The sequence below is a fragment of the Culex pipiens genome, chromosome 2 (genome assembly GCF_016801865.2).
Source record: "Culex pipiens pallens isolate TS chromosome 2, TS_CPP_V2, whole genome shotgun sequence".
Lineage (NCBI taxonomy): Eukaryota > Metazoa > Arthropoda > Insecta > Diptera > Culicidae > Culex > Culex pipiens.
In genome coordinates this window covers 29118495-29135746 of record NC_068938.1, presented here as the reverse complement: position 1 = coordinate 29135746, position 17252 = coordinate 29118495, and the positions used below count along the sequence as shown (strand labels likewise).

Sequence of the window (17252 nt, the reverse complement as noted above, 5' to 3'; positions counted from 1 at the left end):
GCTGTATGGATCTGACTCTAGAATAAATGCACAGTTGTGTGTTATTCATAAGTCCAAAATGTTCAATTATTCATATAAGTCCAAATATTCATTTGCTAACTATTTCGGATTGAAAATCTAAACTTTAATCTAAAATCTTCTAAACTTAATGTTCAAAACGAAACGTTCCTTTAACTGTTGCAGTACTACTTCTATAAAAAAAACAATTAAAATTTGTGAAATAATGTACAAATAGGATAGAAATCGCGATTTGAAAAAGAAATGACCATTTACGTCAAAAGATCCGTAGTTCCTCGATTCGCAACAATGGTCGATACAACCATAATCCGAAAACCGTTAGTTCAACAGATCAACGAATTTTGTCCGATATCATTACATTATTGATTGATCGAGACTCTATGAAAATTTTGACATAAAATATGCCTAGTAGTCAACATCAATCAAAGTTTATTGACAGCATTACTCTAGCTTAACAATTGCAACTAACTTTAACTTTAAATAGATTTTGAAAGAATACAGATTTATTTTAAATGCTAATGCTAAGCAACAAATCAATTGTACTATCCTGAAGTCCCAACCTAAATCCCACATTGTGATAGTGAAAAAGTCACAGAAGCAGCGGTGTCTTGTGCAATTGTGATATTTTCACTATCGGAGAACTACCTAGTTCACGAAGACAGCTTATCGGTCAACGCTTAAGCCCTGGGGCTGCGGCAAAGCGAGTTCTCGTAGCATGAAGTGGTGTCCATAGTGCTTATAAAAAAGAATATATACCCAAATTTTAACTAATGCACTAGGATCAAATCATGCCCCTTGACTTTACAAGGCCCAGGGAGAAAGAAAGCGAACACGTACCTTAATTTCATAATTGGAGTTAAAAAGCAAATTTAAAGACTTTAAAATTTTAAAACATGGACTGTCATCAAAATCATCACAACTTGCTTTTTTTTTTTTTTGTTCATTTTATTTTCGGTAAATGATTTCTGCTGCTTTTTTTTTGTATCGGATAAATGGTTTCACATGCATATTTTGTTCTCTCAAAAACTAACCTAAAAGTGGTGGAATACACTGTAATTTAACTGCCCCTTATTCTTTTTATTTATTCCCAGTACGTTCTAGTTTTTTTTAATTTGTCATTATTTTTTTCTCGTGATGGTTTCCCAAACTAAGTACGGTGAATTAGTAGAACACTTCTACTCAAAAAATTACTTCAGTCAAATATTTTCCATCGTCATTGTTCGGAATGTTTTTTTTTCTTCTTCTTTGTTGTTGATTTCAACTTTCGAACCGCGCCGTTTGTTAACGTTAATTTTGATCATTTGTTGGTTGATAGATTTATATTGCTTAGAAACTTTGAAACTCAAGCTAGGGGCTTAGTGTGTGCAATTTAAAGGAAGGGAGCACATCGAGTGAAGGTAGATTTGGAAATGAAATCTCAATATTCGTTAACTTTAATTCTAAGCAGTGAAGCCAAGCCAATGGTGCATTTTTTTTAAACTTGTTGTGATTTGTTATCTGTTTTGTGAATAAATATTTTTTCTCGTTTTAAAATCACTTTGATTCGCTTAAATTACGTAGTTTTTAAATATTTTGTTTTCGGCATTCACTCACCGTAAGCGCAGAATGTCAAGTATTTCTCTTCTATTTGTGCTATTTTTTCTGGTTATTTTTAATTTGAATTTGCATCTTTAGTTTACTCAGAGAAACTTGTACAGACGAAAGTAAATAGTGCTGTCCGACGCACGAGTTGCGAAGGACTAGGAATGAACAAGCCCGAAAGGAGGTGCCATAGTATACGTTTAAGAAACGCCTTAAACTGAGAGAAGTTAGTTAAGCTCCGATTGTGTTTTGCTCTGCTATCCTATGTTTGCCATTGTCGATTGGCGCAATGATTTCATTTTTACTTCACACCTTAGCTAAATTTACAACGCACCGGCAAAGTGCGACGAGAACTGGTCTTGGACAAATAAAATCACCTAAAAATATAAATCCTACTCTCTCCATTCAGGTTAAATAGCGTTCCGTGGTTCCACACTTACTCTCTTTCTCTCTCTCTATCTATAAGTCCTTGTAAATCGGGGGAGATATTAGACTGATTAACAGGTAATGTGTTGAAAGGAACAAGCTTTGTGCCAATTTGAAACAGAGCAATCGTGAATTTCAAACGCTGCAAAAGCTAACCCCTTTCACGTAAATATATATGTCTCCAACTATGCTGTAATCTATGTATAGGCAATTGTTATATAGCTTTTATAGCCATATCCTGTTGGGTTGAAATTTTATTGACTTTTTGCATGGTGTATTTACTGCTTACGACTAATTCGATTATTTTGCAACAGTAAGAATGGTCAATCTATATTCATGTCTTAATTTATTTCACAAAATGCAGGAGAGGAAATAACTTAATTCGTTTTTTTAATGAGGTAAACTAAAATCAGTCCTTAAAGTATCACGAAAGAGCTGCAGTTTAAATATAAATAGTTGTTTAAACAAATCTTTGGAAATTATCAAGAAAGGAAAATTTACTGTAACAGTTAAAAACGAGTATTTAAGTAAACGTAAAAATAAATAAAATTATTTTAGGTCATCCCCGAACCATCACAGTTACATTCTAGTTTTGCTGTTTTAGTATAAATTTGACGCTTGTCTACCACATCAAGCACCAACGAATTTATTGTTTCGCGGTAAGTCCCATGTTCTACAACAATCTGCAAAGATAACATTAAACTTAGACCTGAATATTTAATCCATTGCAAAGAATCATCTCTGCGGTTAACTTTAAGCAGTAGGCCTGGCCGCTTTAATGTTTGTGATGTTTCAATGAAAATGTCATGGGCGAACTTCAATTGTCAATAATGACACGAGAATGCTCAGCGTTAATCCATCTAATGGTACGTTCGTTTGATGGCTAGTTCCCCACTGAGTGCCGCACTCAGAGCTGTCAAAGTGTTTCTCTGAAGAAACTCGCGCTAGTTCCGCACGAGTTTCGCCGCCATATTGGAACTGAAACTCTAGTGCCGCACTCGATATTTTTTCAGTTTCATGCGAGTTCCACGCGCACTGACAAATGACGTTCGATTGAACCAAAACTGGCACCGACGAGTGTGGCACTCAGTGCCGCACCGGCTCTTCAAACGAACGTACCATAAGGCATTCTCCAGCATTTTGGCTGATTTTAGCGTGACGTATTTTATGGATGAAGCGAAAGTGGCTTTCGATGTAATTTAGATTTTGAGCCCCGAATCTTAAAATTTCGAAAATCAGAAGTACGGATTTTGTTTTTGCTCAGATTTGAATGAAATAGAGGGAAAAGCCATAACAATAAACATTGAATTTTCGTGCAAAAAATCAAAGAATCAGGATTTCAGAAATGTACAATGCAGAAATGTTGAAATGTACAAACAAAATGTAAAACTAAAAAATTTCGAAATAAAAAATTTCCAGAATTCTAAAATTGTAAAATTCCTAGTTCGAGAAAGAATATTTAAAAATCAAAAGCTTCAAAATTTTAGAGTTGAAAAAAAGATATCAAAAATTCCGAAAAAAATCCGAAGTTCATAAATTGAAAATAAATAGAAATTAAAAAATTCCAAAAAGAGTTTAAAAAGTAAAAAATTATAAAATCTAAATTTCAAAATTCTTGAATTAAAAAAAACATATATTTAATAATTCAAAAAATTGCAAAATGAAACAAAAAAAAAAAATTGTTTTTATTTTGGAGTTTTGAAATTTAAATTTAGATGTGTTAAAGGAGAATGGGCAAATTTGTATGGGAGCTGGTCCAAGGATGTACACGAACGGGACCAACTTTTTTCGAAAGATCTCGCCGAGACATGAAAAAAAGTCTTCTGGACCAACTCTCTAAACCCCGGGGTTCAAAAGTTACAAGTTGTCGAAGTTTGAGCATTTTGAGTTAAAATGTACAAAAAATCGAATTTTTGCTATTTCTAAAATCATTCATAAAATCTCTGTTTCATTATGGATTTCGATTTTCTTGACTTCATTCGACGCGTATCAGCAAAAACTATGAGTTCTGATATGTCTTAGCATGATTGAAACATGATTTCTCTTGTTTTTATCCGTTTGAACCGTTTGTGCAAGAGGCATCCCATAGAAACAAGTCGAAACTTCAAAATTTTGAAACCGGATCCGACTCAGACTGCTTCAGTGAGTATGGAAGGCTTCAGTGCAATGTTGTGACAACTCATTGGGATGGTCTGAGTCATCCGAGAACTCCTTGGAGTTAAGACCGGTGAGTCTACCGCCGTAACAAGCAAGATGTCGGCGGTTTTTGACCACGGATCATACCCGCATGGCTTCAGTGAGTATGGTAGACTACTATGCTGATGTGTTGGAGTGTCCTGGGTTCTCCTAGGACTCCCTGGAGTTAAGATCTGTGGGTCTACTTTGGGTCTACTACCGTAACAATCCAAATGTCGACCGGTTTTGACAACGGAACATACCCGCATAGCTTCAGTGAGTGTGGTAGACTGGTAGAGATTTTATGAATGATTTTAGAAATAGCAAAAATTCGATTTATTGTACATTTTAACTCAAAATGCTCAAACTTCAACAACTTATAACTTTTGAACCCCGGGGTTTAGAGAGTTGGTCCAGAAGACTTTTTTCATGTCTCGGCGAGATCTTCCGAAAAAAGTTGGTCCCGTTCGTGTACATCCTTGGACCAAATTTGCCCATTCTCCTTTAAATTTCAAAACTCCAAAATAAAGATAAAATAAAATATTTTTTTGTTGAATTTTTTAAATTTCAAAACTTTTTAAAGTATATTTTTAATTCTTTTTATTTAATTTAAATGTAATGCTAATTTAATTTTTTATTTTTGAAGTTTTGAATAATTTTTCTTGTATTTTTGAATTTTAGAATTTTTTAATCTATTATTTGAGATTTTTGAATGTTTAGGTTTTTAAATTCTTTAATCCATGAATTTTTTAATTCTTGAAAATCAAAACATATATAAATTTGAAAATTCAAAATGTAAAAATAAAAAAAAAGAGACTTGAAAAACTTTTCTTGAACGCCTTCAGTTTTATCGCAAAGTGCGATCTTAAAGATCTGAAAATTTTTCAAAATTTCTGAATGGATAAATTAAAAACGGAAATTTAAAAGTTAATTCAAATAGCTCCAAACGCCAACTTAGTAAAAACTCCCCTTTAAAAGTAACATGAAGTCAATTTATGTGCCGACATCTCCCGACAGGGTTGCCAGAGTTTTGCAAAACTTTTAAAAAACTTTACACTTCTTGGAGAACAATTCGAAGATCGCTAAGTGTACAAGTCGTTGCATAACATGGGACTCACCGAAAATCTCACCCTTCAATCTGCTTACTTACCACTCGATTTAAGCCGTAAACGTCAGCCCACTGGTCGTGTTCCGCCGGGGATGTGCCGCGGCTCCTCCAACCGTCACCCCAGGCGTCCCCGTCGTCGTCCCCATTCCTCCCAAGTTCCCGTACATGCTGCTGCTCATGCTGGCACTTCCGCTGGCATGGCCTTTCTGCTGCTGCTGGTGCAACTGCTGCTGGAACATCCGCCGATACTCGGCGTACATCTGGCGGGCCTGGTTAAGGACGCGCACCACGTTGTGCTTCCGCACCATCTTGTCAAAGTGCATCGCCATCTCGTTGTAGTCCATGCCCATCTTCATGACGTAGTCGCGGTGCTGCAGGAGAATCGTCAGGCAGAGGAACATGAGGAAGGGGTTTCCGCCGCCGAACTCGTGCGGTGGCGGGAGCACGCCCGCGATCTTGATCGACTCGGAGTACTCCGGATTGTTGGGTGGGGTGTTGGCCGACGGTTGCTGGATGGCCAGATCGACTTTGGACGCTTCGGAAGCTTCCTCGAAGGAGTTGCTGGAGCCGGTCATGTTGGTTGGGATTGGAATGTCCAGACTGGTTTCGGGATGGAGGCGGGTTGCCAGCGTGGCTGGAACGCGGATTGGTTCCGAGGAGTTTGCGTCGAAGAAGGGGTTGTTTGGGTGGAACTTGAAGTTGATCGCTGGCGATCGTAGCCCGATCGAGTCGTCCGAGTCCGAGTCCGGGAGGATCATCGAGTTGCGGTTGGAGTTTGTGACGGATTGATCGCCCGTTCGTCGTACCAGTCGGATTGGTGTTACGGATTTCTTTCCGGTGGCTGATTCAACGATAATTTCGCCATCATATTCAAGCTCGGGATGTTCATCGGGCGTGGTGGCCGTCCGTTCGATCATCGTTGTGGGTTGCTTCGCTTGGGACAGCTCGCCGGGACTTTCGCACTGGTGCAGAGGATTCTCCCAAACGAAGACGTCCGCGTTGGCACTGGAAGTACTGATCCGTTTGCTGTTTCTGTCCACGTCCATTTCGCTGCTCAAAGGTCTGGTCTTGTCACGATACCGTACGATGTCTCCCGTTCCGGCGGTTCCAGCAGGACCGCTCGCTTCTCTCAAATCTAGAATTTCATCCGCACGCTGAATCTCCATCGAGTCGATCGCTCCGTTGTAGTTCAACTTGCGGTATCGAATGGGGCGCGCCTGCACCTGACTTTTGATCGAGTCGTTACTCTCCGGTGGCGTGTCCAGCTCGATGCAGCCACTCAACGTGTAGAACCGCTGCTGGTTGTGAAAGTCCGTGCCGAACACGTGTCGATCGAGGTTTTCCAGCTCCAAGCGCAGCTCGCGGGTCATCGACGTCGTCATGGGGAAGTATTCCTGCGAATCGTCCGGACTGCTGCCGTCCTGAAGTTGCGGCTGAAAGTTTGGTTTTTCTTCGTCCTCGTCTTCTGGCTTTTCCACGTCCATTTCGGGCAGTGGGTGATGCACCGGGGACACGGAGACGGAACTATCGTCTACGATGAAGCTGCTGTTGTCGCTGGAGCGGGAAACGGCCGTCGCCGAGTCCGGCACGCCGATGCTGGACGAATCCGAATCATCGAACGACGACTTGGTCAGTTTGATCATCGGCTTGCGCTTCAACTCGTCGTAGTCGATCGTGTCCGTCGACTCGTCATCGATGGTAATTGACGACCCGGTGGTGATCGTAGCGGTGCTTCCGGTAGAGTCCAGCGACGACGGGATTCGTTTGTTGTTCAACCGATCACTGATCCGACTTCGGTTCATCGCGGCAAAGCTCAAAAACTCGTTAAAATTCTTCACCAGCTTAGGCTTCCGATCATCTCCCGGTCCCGACGCCACTCCTTCAATTTCCTGCTTGTCCAACGAGGCAAAGATGCCCTTTTTGCTGGCCACCAACTTTTCCTTCAAGTCTTTAAAGTGTCCTCCGCTGCCGGCGAGGTTCTTCCGCTGACTGAGCTGCCGCGCAAGCAAATTCCCGGTCCCGGAGGAAAACAAACTCTTGCTCCGGCTTACGACCGGTGAATTTCGTGTACTACTTGCGGCACTGGTCGGCAACGATGGTGGCTCCGGCTCCACAGTCGCCACAGTTTGAACCGGTTCATCCGGTACGGTTGGTTCTTCGTACGCAAACGTAGTCGGTTCCGTTGGGGCCACCATCGTCGTCGGTTCCACCGGTGTCGTCGACTCGGAAGAACTATCCAAAAAGGGGTTCTTCCCGGGTGTGACGGGCAGTTTGGCGCACGTTCCATCGGCGAAAACGTTGTCGTCACCGCTTTCCAGCTCTTCCTGGCCGATGTGACCCTCGAGGATATCGTCATCGCCGACGCTTCGCGCGATTTTGCGCTGCTTGACGAGCGCGGACTTCGCTTCGTCCAAACTTTGGTGCGTCTTGGAGAAGGTCCGGGCGTTGGTGTAGAGACTTTCGCGGGTGATGTTTTCGTCCAGGCTGAGGTTGAGTCGCTTGGTGGTTTCCAGCTTGCCTGGGGCACCGTGAATACTGACCGGGATTGAGCAACCCAGCGAGAGGGCTGAGCTTTGGCGTCGCAGCGCGCAAACCTTGGTGTAAGCGTTTTCGCGAGGTGTTCGTAGAACGACCTGAGAGGGACTCGTCGGTTGCGGTTCGACCACCGGAGGAGGTTCGTACTCCTTTTCAAACAGGGCGAGTTCCGTCTTGGGGGCTGCTGGTGGAAGTGAACTCCACAGGACTTCCAGCATTCGCAGCGAGTCTTCGAAGGCAAACTCTCGCTTCATCTCGAGCAGCAGCCAGCGGTAGCAAAAGAGCAGGTCGTCCGCCTGGTGCATCTTCAAGTACGCGTAGAAATCTGGATCGTAGTACTGGAGCGCCTCGGACAGGTGGTTAAACTTGAGGGTCATGGCGATTCCGTCCAGCATAAAGTTGCAGCTCAGCCGAGTCATGATGGCGCAGAAGCAGATGTAAGCTTGCGCCTCGTCCGCCATCGTAACTAGCAGAGGTGAGGCAATATCGGACATACCCTGACAATAGCTGACCTGCGGGTGGTTCAAGGCGTACGTCGTGAGGACGTTGAAGAGAGACGCAATGTTCTGGTTGTCGTCGCTGCCGGCGTAGAACGGATGCAATCGATCAGTTCGAAGGACGTCCTTCCGCACCATGCTTGTCACGTAGGCCAGTTCTCCGACGATGTTGCCCTGCTGGACGGCCGTGCGCCACACGTCACGCAACTTGTAGTATTCACCTTGAACACGAGGAAAGAGAAAGGACAGCTTTTAAAAAGAACGCAATGTTTGGAGTGGTGTTCGATGGCGCGTGAATAATTTGAGGTTGTTCTTAAGTGGTCAACAAATCAAAACCAATGAGGCGCTATAAACTCACCCGACTTCCGCTTCATGTAGTCCATCCGCTCGCGACCCGTCATCCCGTCCGGATACACGTTCAAAATGTGCTTCCAGATGACCCGTCGCAAGCTGGGATCGATCCCACCCAAATAGATCACCTTCCGCAACTGCTCCGGCTCGACAATCTGCCCAACCGAGTCGCAAAACGTTCGAAACTCGACATCCGCTAGCGGTGGTCGAATCGCTTGCGTCATCAACGGGTCCTCCGTCAGATTGAGCGCTCGCTGCACCAGCGAAAACGTCTTCTCCATCTGGTTCATGATCAGCCCGGGCAGCTTGGTCTGGACGTACTTTTGGCCGGCTCCGATAGACTGCTGCAACGAAACCAACTCGCGCGTAATCCCCCCGGAACCACCCGCTCCATCCCATTCCGAAGTTTCCGAGAAGGGTTTAATGTCCACGCGTAGATTCAGACAGGGTTCGCTCTTCGTTGCGATCGATTGATTGTGAGCTCGCAAAAAGGCCGCGTCCAGATCCCAATCCGATAGAACCACCAGGTAACTCTCCAGCCCGTTGGCGTCCACCGACTTGTAGCTTATTCCAAAGTCTGTTTTGAGATCAAAGGCCTTTGCCAGAATCGAGTACAGAACCTCCAGGCTGGTGATTTGTGGATCGACGCTGAACTTGCGGGTTTCTGGTGGGACATTCTTCTCACATTTCTGAAAAGAAAACATCAGTCACAACCCAATTCCCAGCCAATAAACCCCATCAAACCTACCTTGACCTTAACCCGCACTGCTTCCCGGTTTCCGTACATGATGGACATTCCAAGACGGAGACCAGCTGGTTATTGCAGCAGAACTCCCGGAAAATCCGTCCGAACCTCAACCCGCTAGGCGGACGAGATTTCACTTTTTCGTTTCACCACCTTGGAATAAAGAAGGCCCTCCCCCTCCACTCGCAAGACACTCAAGTCGTTGCAGCCATCCAAAAACCTTTTTTCCCAAATCCGTGACCTTACGAGAAAATAAAACAAACAAATCGACGAAGGCTGCTGACGAATTGAGCCGAGTGGGTAGTTCCGAGGTTGGCAGCTACTTTTGGGGGACGCGCTCACCACGATTACCACGATTTCTTGCGGACCATTTCTTCAACCCAATGCAGACGCGGTACGAGGAATTATTAATTAATTTGGATTCGTCTGCAGCGAGGAGAAAGACGTCCTCCTACAATAACTTTTCGTCGCGATTTTTCGTTTTTTCGCGTTTTGACAGCTCTCCAAGTTGACATGTGCTGTGCACGTTAGAGAGGGACTAGTCATTGAACAGAATAACCACAATAAACTACCACAACATGTCCTCAAAATTGAGTTAAAATAGAGATATCCACCGCGAGAGTGTGTTTTTTATAACAAAATTAACACGCAGACATAGGCAAATGGAGTAGAGAAACTCGTCTGTCAAAATCAGCTGTGTCTTTTGTTATATCACAAGCAAAACTGTATTGCCCTCTATAGAGTTATTTACGTGCGCATGCATTGCGTGTACGTATACACGAAAAAAAAGTGAGGTTAAATTTTGTCCGGCCAGCAAAATCAAATGGTGCGCTAGTGTGCGTACGCGAAACGTCATAAAGCTCTATAGCGGTATACACTCAAACCCCGATGGTTTGACACCAACTGTTGTCAAACGAACGGGGTCACTTTTTAGTTTGACACCCCTTTTACACGGAGTTCACACACACTACCAAACGTTTGTTTAGATAGTGTGCGTGAGCGCCGTGTAAAAAGTGACAGTTCGACACTTTTTAGTTTGAATTTGACCAACCAACGAGGTACAAACTAAAAAAGTGTCAAACGAAAACGTGACCAACCACCGGGGGTTGAGTGTACGCACTTCGGAAGGAACCGGTCAAGAAAAAAATCAAATGGGCAGCAGCGGCAGCGTAAGCAAGTCAGAGAGGGTTAAGAAAAGCCCCAAGAAATCGCTCCCTCTCCTTTGTTCTGCTGTTCGTAAAGCTGTTTCTTGACCCCTTTCCTTCCGATCTGCATACTAGCCTTATGCTAGTAAAAAATAAGAATTTAAAAATTCCAGGATTCCAAAGTTTTTTTTTTCAGAGATCCTATAAGCTACTGTGTTTCATATGTTTATAGGACCTATTAAAAAAAACTCTGGAATTTTGGAGTTGAAAGAATTGAAGACCTTAGGTATTTTTTTTATGAATTTAAAATTCCTGTTTTTTTTTATTTTTAAATTTTTCAATTTTGAAAGCCATATTTTTTTTTAAATTATGGGTTTTAAATATTTTGATTTTTTCCCCAAGAATCTCAGGCTCAAGCACAATCACACGCGCTGGAACCAATCTGATGTCAACCTTTGCTAGGGAGCCAAGAAATTTTTTTTTGAAGTTTTTTTTTGCATGTTTCTATGTGAGTTTCAAAAGACATTTTTTGATGAGGATTCTGTCAACGTTGACCTCAAAAAATTAATTTTACCAAATAAGCTGATGGTAATCCACCCTGACGTTTTAAAAGTGAAATTTAAGAAAAAGAAATGTGAACAAAATTTTGTTACCTGCTTTACTGTGCGATGAGATGTTGTTTCGGTTATCTGTCTGGTTTTGCGCGACATTTCGATGCCAACATTTCAAAAAGCATCATGTACAAACCATGCGTTTTGAGAAAAACGCATTTGAATGTTGAGCATCCATTTTCAAAACCATTTTCATGTAAAAGCAAAATAAGATGTTCTAATAATAACAAACGATGAAAAACGTTGCTTTTGTTGATACTTGATGATCCATATTCAATAAAACATTATTTCCGTAATTTTATTTGAGAAAAACAAACATAACTTCTTTTGAAATCACCAACGTCGATATCACCCTGCTGTCACTGAGGGGGGCGCTTTGTTATGATTCGTTTTTCTTCGCCGAATGTACATGGCGCTTTTTTCATGTTGCTTTTTTTTCGTCACGAGGTTTATGTAGCCTTTTGTTTGACAGGTTGACAGGGCTATGTAAACAGGGACTGCTGATGGCAGAGATTTTGTTTATGTTACTTTATTTAAAATCATGATTAAACAGACTTTACTGAAGTAACTTTTGCTCATTTTTGGTGGAGAGGTAGCTTATTAGAAGTACTTTCAGAATATACAATAACCCAGAAAGTGTCAAAATGTACATGATGCCTTTTGAAATGTTACCGTCGATTTATGTACACCCTTACCAAAAATCATGATTTTTTGAGTTCCAAATCCCACTTTTCATACGATTTTTTGAGTTCAGGTACTACAACCATAAAAATGGTTATATGGGTTGAACTGAAAAAATCGTATGAAAAGTGGGATTTGGAACTCAAAAAGTCATGATTTTTGGTAAGGGTGTAGTGTGGCACAAAACTTTGTTCAGTCGTTGTTACACTGCATGGTTACGCAAATTTTTATCGAAATTAAATTAGCCAAAAATGTTTTGAGTGTACGTATGTTTGTGTTCAAAAAATGAGGACAAACGTCAAAACAAATCGACGGCTGTTTGCTGTTGCAGCTGCGTTTTTGGTTGTGGCCGGTTTGATTGTTGAGTTCCTAACAATATTTAGCCAAAATGTACCCCCAAAGTTCCCAGAAAAAGTTTTGGTCGTTCAAAACCGAGCAGGAACTGCAGGAGCGCCGGCTGCTGCAAAATTACAACTTTATCGCGCGGCATGGTGCCGCAATGAGTGTGAGTATTTAGAATAAGAGAAGTACCATTTGTGTCTAGAATTAACGAACAAATTCAGGAGGAGCAAAAGGCGGCCTTCTTTCTGTCCGCCGACGAGGAGCGACTTCTGCTGAAGCAGTACGAGCTGCAGCTAAAAGAGTTCTGCAAGCGGTTCGAGCCTCCGATGCCAAAGTACGTCGTTGGAACCGCCTTTCACTACTTCAAGCGGTTCTACCTCAACAACTCTGCGATGGACTATCACCCGAAGGAGATCCTGTGAGATGTTTTAGGGGATTCCTTAACAGAGGTAAATAACTAATAAAATTATGTTTGCAGAGCCACGTGCGTTTACCTGTCCTGCAAGGTGGAGGAATTCAACGTGTCGATCAATCAATTCGTGGCCAACATCAAGGGTGACCGCAGCAAGGCCATGGACATCATTCTGTCGAACGAACTGCTACTGATGCAGGAGCTCAACTATTACCTCACCATACACAATCCATTCCGGCCGGTCGAGGGATTTCTGATAGATATTAAGGTAGATTCCGCTTAAGTTGTCCTTCACATTAGCCAAACAACATCAAAATCAATTCCAGACCCGCTGCCATATGAACAACCCGGATCGGCTGCGCCCTGGAATCGAGGATTTCATAGACAAAACCTTCCTTACGAACGCCATCCTGATGTACGCCCCCTCGCAGATCGCCCTGGCGGCGGTTCTGCACGCGGCCAGCAAGGAGCAGGAGAACCTGGACAGCTACGTCACCGAGTCGCTGTTCGGGGCGGCCGAGGACAAGCTGCCGGTGCTGATCGAGGCGGTCAAGCGGATACGGTCGATGGTGCGCACCATCGAGCTGCCCCAGAAGGACAAGGTGCGCCAGCTGGAGAAGAAGCTGGAAAAGTGCCGCAACCAGGAGAACAACCCGGACAGTCAGATGTTTGTTCGAGTGTGTTGTTTGTCGACCAGAGTTAAAAATGTCGCGTTGTCCCTTTTCAGCTACAAGCAGCGAATGAAGAAGATGTACGAAGACGAGGACGAGGCGGAACTGATGGCGACGTCCTACCACATGAACGCGTCCGATGTGAGCTTAGAAGTGTCCCACCTGAACAGTAGCAATCCGGCCAACATGTCAATCGAGTGAAGTTGATGCGGTTGCCAATCACGGGTAAGTTTAATATATATTTTTTTGCCTCATTTGTTTACATTTTTGGTTACTTGCGGCGTACAAATTATGTTTCGGAAAACGATTTGTAATAAAAGTGTTAATCATTGGATGAGCAGATGAATTTAAAGTTGAAAGAAAGCCTTTATTTTTTACCCCACGCTTTCTAAGTGGTCTTAGGTAAAAAAAACGTTGAAAATGCATATGGGTCATTTATGCGATCAGGGGCAGTCTACGTGATTAAAAAAATGAAATTATAAGTCTTCACAGCTGGGGCAAATCAAGTTTGCACCAGACGTCTAGCTTACCGTGGATACTGTCACGATCGCAACTTTGCTCCTAGTTTATCGGAATTTCACTTTGCCTGGTTTCCTCTAGCGTCAAATAAAAATTTCTTTTCATGATGAACGAAGAAAAAATTAAAACTAAAGAAAATTAATAAAAAATATGTATTTTTAAATTGATAAAAAAATTCAAGAAAACTAAATCACAAATTAAGAATAAAAAATTCAAAAAACGAAACAACAAAAAAAAACTACTTTTAAAAAAATGGAAAAGGATTCAAAATGTCTGAAAAATATCAATCAATTCAAGAAAGGTCTAAACAAACATTGAATATTACGCCCATTTAAAATGCTAGTCTTGATTTAAACATTTTTTTCGAAAAGATCGGAAAATTTTACGAATGTTTCATGTTTTAACATTGAAAATCGGACCATTAATTGCTGAGATATCGTCATTAGAAAATGGTGGGCTGTTTGGGTGAGACTTAGAAAACTTCAATTTTCGTGTTTCTTTTTCTTTAAGCCGCTGTATTTCAGCAACCAGAGGTCCAATCTTCAATGTCTCTTAGACAATTTTATAGCAAATTTTCTGAACTTTTCAAAAAAAAAAAATTTAGAAATGGTCACTCATGGTCACTATTTTTAAAAATTGAAAAACTGCAAATATTTCGATAAAATCAAACTTTCGGTGGCTATACCTTGAAAACGGAGCCCTTTATCAAAAAATCTGTAATAGTAGTTTATGCAACAAGTTGCAAAAAGAGGATTTTTTCAGCACGAGTCGTACATTTATCCAACGAGGTTCACCGAGTTGGATAAATACGAAGAGTGCTGAAAAAATCTTTTGCAACGAGTTCCATACAACATTTTTTGCAATTCCAAAAACACACACTGAGTGAAATTTTATGTCAAATTTTCATGTATTTTGTCAATAAATCATTTAAATCAAAAAAATGTTGAAAAGTGTTACTTTTCGAAACAAGTGCTGAAAAGTTCAACTTTTCAGCATCCATTTGAGTTCTGAAAAGTAGAACTTTTCAGCATTTATTTTGAAAAGTGTTGCTATTCGATTCTGTTATTTTTGGTACAGAAAAGTAGGCTATTTCGTCGTTCAAGAATGACAGGAAAAGTAAATAGTTTAACGACGTAATTGCAAAAAGTACTTTTCGATTTCAAATTCAATTTTGCATTAAAAAATAATGTCAAACTTGTTTTTGCATGAAACTTCGATTTTTTCCAAAAATCACTATTTTTTCAAAAAATCATAACTCGGCGGCAGATTTTTTGACCATGTTTCTCTATGGCTCAAAAGTTGCGGATTTTTGTCCCCTAAAACATATCAAAAAATCTCGAAAATCAAAAAATACGTATTTTGGGAAATTGAGTTTTAGTGTAAAAAAAGTTGATAAAAAAATCTCCAAATTTTTTTTCCGTGTACCTATTTTTTTCTCAAAAGTCCTCAACAATACCTACAACTTTGCCCAAGACACCAAATTGATCAGAAAATTCACTCAAAAGTTACAGCTGTTTGAATATTTACATACCATTTTTGTATGGACAGCTGTCAAAATTGTATGGAGACTTGTATGGGTGAACCAACGACACAAAATAGCTTATTTGGTCATAGGGAAGGCCCCCACAAAGTTTGAGTCAAATCCAAAAATACAAAAAATAAAAATGGTCGAAATCGGCCGATTTCGTAGAGAGTTGCTCATGTATGGATTTGGAAAAAAATAGCGAATTTTCAATGAATTCAATAATTTTAGCGACTTCTCAATGAATAGTACCGCAAAAAGTGTTTTTACGTTAAAATGTTAATTTTCGTTGAATCTTAGATTTTTTGAAAATAATGATTGCAGGTGTACATTTTCTATTTACTTTTGCGTTAAAAATTTGAAATTCTTGTTTGGAATTTCAAATTTTATATTTTTTATTACCCTTCTCTCTCCATGACCTGAGTCAAGGGACAACAACTTTTTTTTATTTGCGTTGACATAATTGTTGGAAAACAATCTCGCAACGATTTTTCATTTGTTGCTCTTAATTTCAAGATAAATTTACGCCCGTACATAAGTTGTTCAGATTTCATTTTTTTTTAAATTTCAATGAAAACCCTTGTTTTGAAAACCTTTTTACAAACACCTTAAAAAATTAAATCAACAAAAATGATGGAAAACTTTCCTTTTTTAAAGAAGAATTTTTACATGACGAAAATGGTAAAAAAATAACAGACGTTTAAAAACTGATAGATATATTGTTCAGTATTTTAAATGAAAATTACTTTTTCTTTTTCAAATAACTTTTATTTTAATTTGACCCGCAAGCTCATTTGAGTTTAAAATGTGACCCGTCATCCAAGTTTCGATTATCTGAAGTTCGATTATCCGAAGGTTTGTATGGGACTTCGGATAATCGAATCACGAACAAAAAAACAAATGTTTTTCGTACTTTTTTTATTTTTTTTTACTTAGCATCAAATTTGAGTTCTGTGAAACCAAATTTGAATGGTTGGTTGTGTATTAAATTGAGGTATGCATTTTTTAATACTTCATCACCGCCATTTTGGCCGTCATCTTGGATTTAAAAATTATAAATAATCTTAGAGTAGTTTGGAGGTCATACTAAAGCTCGACAATTAAAAATAAGACAGCGAAAAACTTTTTTTTGGTGATTCGATTATCCGAAAATATTTATAACAGAAAGCAAATAATTTACGAATATTTAAATTTTAAAAGCCTTGATTTTTTTTTTAAATTTTGGGATATTTGAGTAAAAAAGTAAAAAAACACAACTCACAAATTAGAGCAATTATTATACAATTATATAGCAGTATATAGTATTATATACTGTCTGCCTGTGTGGATCAATCGGACCGCGCACTGGACTCACAATCCAGAGGTTGCCGGTTCGAATCCCGGGGCGGACGCAAAAAATTCTAAGTGTAAATATAGGTATTCGGTGCCCTCTCCCCGTGCCCATACCTTCACACTTAGGAGACCCGGGAGGCGGAGTCTTGTCGCAAAAAGAACGATACACGCCTGTGGATCCGTTGACGAAACCGCAAGGTTTAAGAGGGCCACATTATAAGGTGTTACGTCGATTCCGTTCATATAGTATTATACAATTATATAACAATTCCTCACGAAAACAGCATGATTCGAAAAAAAATGTGTGGAGGTGCCTCGGCCGAAATAACTAAAGGTGGTCAAAAAATTGCCATTTTAAAGTTTCATATGACCCTTTCAAATGTTAGGCTGGACATTTTGAGACAGAAACAAAAAAAATAGCAGCAGTGAAATTTTATCATTTTAAAATTTATTAAAAAGCCGGCTTAAACAATTCAATTTAAATTAAATCGTCTTGATCGTGCCAGTTGGTGCAACGCTCTTTGTATGAAATGTAGTTCCGATCAGATCGTGCTATTTCGACACATTCTGCAATTGCGACA

The 17252-nt window shown here is 40.5% G+C and overlaps 2 protein-coding genes across 3 annotated transcripts; one reads left to right on the top strand and one right to left on the bottom strand.

Annotated features, from left to right (window-relative positions):
* Positions 1 to 1085: 1085 nt before the first annotated feature.
* On the bottom strand, positions 1086 to 9955 carry LOC120415562 (uncharacterized). 2 transcript variants are annotated; one of them, XM_039577135.2, is made up of 4 exons: positions 9440 to 9955; positions 8699 to 9380; positions 5351 to 8561; positions 1086 to 2708 (listed from the first exon to the last, which is right to left on the bottom strand). In XM_039577135.2, exons 1-3 carry the CDS (start codon positions 9485 to 9487, stop codon positions 5359 to 5361), a joined length of 3933 nt encoding a protein of 1310 aa, XP_039433069.1. In that variant the 5' UTR covers positions 9488 to 9955; the 3' UTR covers positions 1086 to 2708; positions 5351 to 5358. The 2 variants fall into 2 exon arrangements, with proteins under 2 accessions (XP_039433069.1, XP_039433068.1); XM_039577134.2 differs by lacking the exon at positions 1086 to 2708 and having other exon boundaries at positions 5350 to 8561; positions 9440 to 9954.
* Positions 9956 to 12171: 2216 nt separating this feature from the next.
* Positions 12172 to 13632, top strand: LOC120415548 (cyclin-H). Its single transcript, XM_039577118.2, has 5 exons — positions 12172 to 12378; positions 12437 to 12633; positions 12694 to 12895; positions 12954 to 13294; positions 13355 to 13632. The coding sequence occupies exons 1-5, from the start codon at positions 12262 to 12264 to the stop codon at positions 13497 to 13499; spliced, it is 1002 nt and encodes a 333-aa protein (XP_039433052.1). The 5' UTR covers positions 12172 to 12261; the 3' UTR covers positions 13500 to 13632.
* The last annotated feature ends 3620 nt before the right edge of the window (positions 13633 to 17252 follow it).

Excerpts from the sequence above, each read along its gene's own strand:
- LOC120415548 (XM_039577118.2), top strand. The coding sequence starts at position 12,262 with ATGTACCCCCAAAGTTCCCAGAAAAAGTTTTGGTCGTTCAAAACCGAG. Across the intron at positions 12,634-12,693 it reads TATCACCCGAAGGAGATCCT|AGCCACGTGCGTTTACCTGT; the intron begins GTGAGATGTTTT and ends TTATGTTTGCAG. Across the intron at positions 13,295-13,354 it reads AACAACCCGGACAGTCAGAT|CTACAAGCAGCGAATGAAGA; the intron begins GTTTGTTCGAGT and ends GTCCCTTTTCAG.
- LOC120415562 (XM_039577135.2), bottom strand. The coding sequence starts at position 9,487 with ATGTCCATCATGTACGGAAACCGGGAAGCAGTGCGGGTTAAGGTCAAG. Across the intron at positions 9,381-9,439 it reads CAGTGCGGGTTAAGGTCAAG|AAATGTGAGAAGAATGTCCC; the intron begins GTAGGTTTGATG and ends TTTTCTTTTCAG. Across the intron at positions 8,562-8,698 it reads CTACATGAAGCGGAAGTCGG|GTGAATACTACAAGTTGCGT; the intron begins GTGAGTTTATAG and ends CTCGTGTTCAAG.